The sequence below is a fragment of the Cynara cardunculus genome, unplaced genomic scaffold (assembly GCF_001531365.2).
Source record: "Cynara cardunculus var. scolymus isolate 2C unplaced genomic scaffold, CcrdV1 Un_Scaffold_2661, whole genome shotgun sequence".
Lineage (NCBI taxonomy): Eukaryota > Viridiplantae > Streptophyta > Magnoliopsida > Asterales > Asteraceae > Cynara > Cynara cardunculus.
In genome coordinates, this window is record NW_020201175.1 from 35,543 (window position 1) to 42,626 (window position 7,084).

Here is a 7,084-nt window from a genome sequence, read left to right on the forward strand (position 1 = left end):
CATCATTTCTATTAAATAAAGTGAGGACTTCCACTTTACTTTACTATGTTTTATCATTTGGTATCAGAGCAAATACGAGTGTGAATGAATCAGTGAGTGCGAGAGGAAAACACGAGTGTGTGAAAGGCAAACACGAGAGTGTGAGAGGTAAACACGAGAGTGTGAGAAATGGCAGCGGAATCTAGCAATTTCCAAACCCCATGTGTGCCAAAGTTTGATGGGGACTATGACCACTGGAGCCTGGTCATGGAGAATCTGCTTCGATCAAAAGAGTACTGGAGTGTAGTCGAAGTGGGGTACAAAGAGCCTGGTGTAGAAGATCAAGTGACAGCGGCACAGCAGAAAGCACTAGATGAAGCAAGATTAAGGGATCTGAAAGCTAGAAACTACTTATTTCAGGCTCTTGACAAATCTATTYTRAAGACMATYWCTCAGAAAAACACTGCGAAGCAAATCTGGGAGTCCATGAAGATAAAATACCAAGGGAATGCAAGAGTTAAGCGTGCTCAGTTACAGAGACTTCGAAGGGAGTTCGAGACCTTAGAAATGAAGACGGGAGAATCCGTCACTGACTATTTTGGAAGAGTAATGGTCACTGCAAACGACATGCGAAACTGCGGCGAAGATATGGATGATGTCAAGATTGTGGAGAAAATATTGCGGACAATGACAGAAAACTTCAATTTCATTGTTTGCTCGATTGAAGAATCAAAGGACATCGACAAGTTAACAGTCGATGAACTGCAAAGTTCCCTACTGGTACATGAACAGAAGGTGCGACACAAAGGCGGTGAAGAACAAGTGTTGAAGGCAGAACACGACTTAAGGTTTAGGCAAGGCAGAGGTCGAGGTAACTACTCAAGAGGAGGTGCTAGTCCATCGAAGGGAAGAGGACGAGGAAGGGCTCRGACAGATTTCAACAAAGCCACTATCCAATGTTATCGATGTCAAAAGTTTGGCCATTTTCAGTATGAGTGTTCTAATACTGAAAAGAGTGCAAACTATGTTGATTTTGATGAAGGGGAGGAGCTGATCTTGATGGCATATGTTGAAATCGAWAAAGACCGGTGTCAAGGAGAATGGTACCTTGATTCGGGATGTTYRAATYATATGACAGGTAACAAGGACTGGTTCGTTCAAATTGATGATAGCTTCAATCATACGGTGAAACTTGGAAACAACTCAAGGTTAGCAGTTACGGGAAAGGGCAATATCCGATTTGAAATTGAGGGGACTGTACAAACACTTACAGATGTGTTTCTCGTTCCTGAGTTGTCTACCAACCTGCTAAGTATCGGGCAATTACAAGAGAAGGGAGTAACGTTTGTAATCGAAGTTGGCATGTGTAAAATGTACCATCCCCAAAAGGGGTTGTTTACAACTTCTAGGATCACTCAAAATCGCATGTTTACGGTGTCTGCAGTCATGAAATCTCATACAAATGAGTGTTTTCATGTTAGCAAAGAAGGGGAAGCAGGTCTGTGGCACCGAAGGTACGGGCACTTGAACCACAATGCTATGGCAACCATGCAAAGCAAGCAAATGGTGAAAGGTTTACCTCTCTTTAAMAGCAAAGTTAAGGTGTGTGAGGTCTGCAATATTGGCAAACAACATCGCGAGGTTATTCCAAAGAGAAGTCAATGGAGAGCARYGGAAAAGCTTCAATTAATCCACACAGATTTGTGTGGTCCTATAAGTCCAACTTCTCTGGGTGGAAAGAGGTATATGTTAGTTTTTGTTGATGATTTTACTCGCAAAACCTGGATATATCTGCTCTCACAGAAGGATGAGACTTTTGAAATTTTCAAGAATTTCAAAAATCTTGTGGAAAAGGAAGTGGGTGGTTCCATACGTTGTTTGCGAAGTGATCGAGGAAGGGAGTTCACCTCAAATGCTTTCAATCAGTTTTGTGAGGCACACGGGATCAAAAGACAAATGACGGCAGCTTAACTCCCCAGCAAAATGGCGTGGCGGAAAGACGAAATCGTACTATCATGAACATGGTTAGGTGTTTGCTTGCAGAAAAGGGAATGCCAAAGCACTTTTGGCCCGAAGCAGCAAAATGGACCTGTCATGTGTTGAACAGGAGCTTCACTAGTGCATTAAACGATGTAGTGCCAGAAGAATGTTGGAGTGGGTCGAAACCGAATGTCGACTATTTTCGAATTTTTGGTTGTATTGGGCATGTACATGTGCCTAAACAACTAAGAACAAAACTTGATGATAGAAGCCAAAAATGTGTACTACTTGGGGTTAGCACAGAATCCAAGGCATATCGACTATATGACCCGCTTCAAAAGAAAATTGTCGTCAGTCGGGATGTCATCTTTGATGAAGAATCAAAGTGGAATTGGAGTATAGACGAAGAAGAATCCAAACTCAAAATCCTGGATTTGGATGAAGAGGAGCACGAAGAACACTCCACAGGTACACCAGCTGTTGCTGAAGAAGAAAACCAGCCAAGTCCTAGTACACCAGCTGTTGCGGAAGAAGAAAACCAGCCAAGTCCTAGTACACCAGCTGCTGCGGAAGAAGAAAACCAGCCAAGTCCTAGAAACACGGCTGATGTAAATCCTAYAGAAACAGAAACARCGACAGAGACTCCAACAACAGGAAGAAATAGAAGACGACCAGTCTGGATGCAAGATTATGAAAGCGGAAATGAACTTACTGATGAAGAGGTGAATAGGSTACTGTTTAGTTCACTTGGTGATCCTGTGAGTTTTGAAGAAGCTGCAACCGAARGGAAGTGGATGGAAGCAATGAAAATAGAACTAGATGCAATTGAAAAAAACGAGACCTGGGAACTCGTAACTCTACCGGCTGGAGTAAAGAAGATCGGAGTCAAATGGGTATTTAAGACCAASCTAAAGGAAGATGGAACCGTTGACAAATACAAAGCGAGGTTGGTGGTAAAAGGGTATGCTCAAAGGGAAGGGGTCGACTATGGCGAGGTATTTGCACCAGTAGCTCGATGGGATACTATTCGGTCGTTGTTGGCCATAGCTGCAAACAAAGGTTGGAGTGTGTACCAATTAGACGTGAAAAGTGCTTTCTTATACGGAGAACTTAAAGAAGTCGTCTATGTAGAGCAACCTYAAGGATTCGTTAAGAAAGGTGAAGAAGACAAAGTGTATCGACTCAAGAAGGCTTTGTATGGGCTAAAACAGGCTCCCAAGGCCTGGTTCAGTCGAATTGAACGTTATTTCAAACGAGAAGAATTCAAGAGGAGCAGCCATGATCACACCTTATTCATCAAACAAGTCGGCRGAAAATTCATCATTGTAAGCCTCTATGTTGACGATTTAATTTATGCTGGGAATGACGCGAYGTTGTGTGAGGAATTTACACTTTCGATGAAGTGTGAATTTGAGATGACTGATCTAGGGATGATGAGGTTTTTTCTTRGGGTAGAAATACATCAGAGTTTGAAAGGGATTCACTTGTGCCAAAAGAARTATGCGAAGGAAGTATTGGAGAGGTTWGGAATGCAAAACTGCAATCCTGTCAAAAATCCCATAGTTCCAGGTTGTGACTTAACTAAAGAAGGAAAAGGAGAAGAGGTTGATTCTACGTTGTACAAGCAGCTGGTAGGAAGTCTAATGTATCTGACAGTGACACGGCCAGATCTGATGTATGTTGTGTGTTTGGTATCTCGTTTTATGGCAAGACCAAAAGAAGATCACCTYAACGCAGTCAAAAGAATACTTAGATATTTGAAGGGAACACTGGATTTTGGTTTATTTTATGAGAGGCAATCCAATCTAGAGCTGAAGGCATTTACCGATAGCAACTATGCAGGAGATACAGATGACAGAAGAAGTACATCAGGCTTTGTCTTCTTACTAAACAAAGCTGCTATATGTTGGAGTTCAAGAAAACAACCCATTGTTACTTTATCGTCAACCGAAGCCGAGTATGTGGCGGCTACTGAAGGTGCTTGTCATTGTGTGTGGTTAAAAGGCCTCTTGGAGCAGCTGAGTGACAAAGAAYATGGTACAATAGAGATCTTTTGCGATAACAGCTCGACGATCAAGTTATCAAAAAATCCTGTGATGCATAGAAGAACCAAACATATTGACGTGAGGTACCATTACCTACGTGATCTCACAAATCAAGGAGTTATTAAGCTGGTTTCTTGTGGAACAAAAGAGCAGGTTGCAGATATCATGACAAAGCCAGTGAAGTTGGAGACGTTTGTCAGGTTACGCGGTTTACTTGGTGTACAAGCTCAAGAAAGTTAAACTAGATGTTTGACAAGCATTTTAGTTTAAGGGGAGGAATTATTGAAGTGTTTTGAAGTGGTCAGTTAGTTTTGCTGAATAAAAGGTCTTCTACCTGTTTTGTAGGGGATATTTATTTTGAATTGGTATCAGATGTATAGACTTAGTCATCTGATTTTGCTCCTGATTTTCTGTTTCACGTTCGCTTTGTAGGCTATATATATAGTCATCATTTCTATTAAATAAAGTGAGGACTTCCACTTTACTTTACTCTGTTTTATCATGTATGTTTATTTTGTTCATTTATATTACAACAGACAGATAAAATAAAATTTATATAAGTTAAACATGTTGATAAAAAAGGATTTCCAATCATCTAGAAATGGATTATCAAAGTTGAAAATATATAACCAAATGAAACGCGGTACCCTTTTAAAAAAATAATAATAATAATCAAAATTGGACCTTTCATCGTGAATTTTTTTAATTTGTGAACGACTCTTTCTAGTTTTATATACTAAAGAAATACAATTATATTGGAGGAGGATGGAACGGCGTCGTAGGGGTGTGTAGGGTTAAGCTATTCTCTTCCACCGCCTCGCCTCTCCTCTCCTCTCCTCTCCTTCCTATTTATTTTATTTATTTAGTCAGAGAAAATGGAAATTGGAGTAATAATGGCTGCTGCTTCTACTACATTCGGACCTCCTTCTTCACCCTTACTCTTGAACACCATCCGTATCTCCCCACCTCCACTCACACTCACACCTACACCTCCATGCTCTGCCTTTTTCCCATCTTCTACCCGACTCCCCGTCGTCAGAGCTATCGGCAAACCTCGCTCCATCGGTAACCCCTCCAAGTCTAAACCCTCAGAATCTAGTGAACAAAAATGGGTTGCAAAAGGCTTAATTACTGAATCGCTTCCTAATGGAATGTTTTGGGTTCGTTTAGAAAATGGAGATGTGGTTCTAGGTTATGTATCCGGGAAAATTCGACGCAATTCTATACGAATGTTGCCGGGGGATAAAGTCAAAATTGAGGTCAGTCGATATGATTCCACCAGAGGCCGTATTGTATATCGAATTGGTAGCAAAGATGTCTGATATAAATCATTTGATGGTTATGCTTTTTGTAACCCTGTCACCATAATTTCTTGCTCGTAAATTACAATCACCTTCTTATTATCTTATATATATATGTATGGATAAACTGGAACCTAGCAGGAGTGGTAGGTTATAGGGTTGTGATGTTGAATCTCAAAGGCAATTAATTCATGGAAAGAGTCCATACCAAGTCACAATTTTTACTTATGAAAGACGGAAGAAAACTTGCATCCATTTGTATTGATATGTATAATTAAGATGTTAACATTTAAATTTTTTTAGTGATCTCTTAATTACAGATCGTTTTTACAAATCAAATACGTACCAGTACCAGAGGGGGGGTTGGGTTATGGGTCTGTCTGTAGTGGTTACACAAGGCCTAGTTTCTAGTATCACAAACACAATGCTATTAAGAAAGAAAATAGGTATTGTTTGTCTGCTGCATCTTGCACCATTACTAGGATGTCCTGTACTGATATTTGCCTTGATATAAGTTGTTGAAGCTGTTGCTTTGTGATCACCACTTTAATCCTCGTGGAGGAAGCTGATTTGGGTACAAGATGTTACATGTTTCCCAACTTGAGTGTATATATATATATATATATATATATATATGTAAGAGGAAGATGATGATATAATCCCAATTCCCACACCAGCTGTTGCTGGGAATTTTTGTAGCAGCTCCTCCTCCACCAGGATTGCCTTTGGACCTGCACCATCTTCCGATGCTTCCTTGTTAAGATGCATATATTGGTCATGTTGTAGGATATTGTGTAAATACAAGGAAGATATCAGGATAGTGGCATATGAGAAAGGGTAGGGCGGTGTGTGCTTTCACTAGATCCCATATATTTCAACTTTGGAATTGGTAATACGAATAATCAGATCAGATGACATTGATGGTAGAATTGTTTTTAGTCCCTCTTTTATCTATAAATCTGCTTTGGAAGCCATTAACATCCAACAATTGATGTCTGCATGCAACATTCAGCTCCATGACTTGCAGCTATCACTTCAAACCTTGACCCACCATATGTCATGATGAGGATGGAAGGAATGACTAATTCACCCAAGTTCGATCCCCTTTGATTTGAAGTGATTTTTGCTTTTAGAGTGAATGACATACATATTTGGTTCTTAAAGAAAAAAAGGGGAATGAAGATGAAGAGAGGGTTGATTATTCTTTTTGGTTTCCATACCTCAAAATCACAAACTCGTTGTCTAAATAAGTCCCTCCCACTAACAATTAATGTTAACTTTATCATGTGTTCCTGATCATTTGGTCATTTAATTTTTCTAAACAAACTATGAGAATTCTAATTAAAACTGAAGCTACGAGTTTTCAACTTCAAGAAGATTAGGTACCATGATGCTTTGCATTTGCATATATATACATGTAGTTTAAAAATGGGTTAATATGAGGCTTTATATATATAAAAAATTTAAACAAAATTTTGATTAAATAAATAGTTTTTGAACGCCCTTAACCAGAAAATGTATTTATGGATCAATGAATTTAATTTAAAAATGTATATATATTTTTTGTTACTAGAAGAGTACTCGTGCAATGCAGCGAGACACATCTCGATTTTAATGTTCTATTTTATTATTTCTCTTTTTCGATGTTATATACGATTTTATGTGTTTTTAAGAAAGCAATAATGATTTTATTTTTTAATAAAGTATAAATTTGAAAAAAAAAATATCAATGTTAAAATCTAATCAACTATTTAAAAGTTTTCATTTTGTATATAATTT

The 7,084-nt window shown here is 38.9% G+C and overlaps 1 protein-coding gene across 1 annotated transcript; it reads left to right on the top strand.

Moving 5' to 3' along the window:
- Positions 1-4,808: 4,808 nt before the first annotated feature.
- On the top strand, positions 4,809-5,411 carry LOC112503188 (translation initiation factor IF-1, chloroplastic). Its single transcript, XM_025107258.1, has one exon. It carries the CDS (start codon positions 4,880-4,882, stop codon positions 5,324-5,326), a length of 447 nt encoding a protein of 148 aa, XP_024963026.1. The 5' UTR covers positions 4,809-4,879; the 3' UTR covers positions 5,327-5,411.
- The last annotated feature ends 1,673 nt before the right edge of the window (positions 5,412-7,084 follow it).

Coding starts and splice junctions, on each gene's coding strand:
- LOC112503188 (XM_025107258.1), top strand. CDS start 4,880: ATGGAAATTGGAGTAATAATGGCTGCTGCTTCTACTACATTCGGACCT.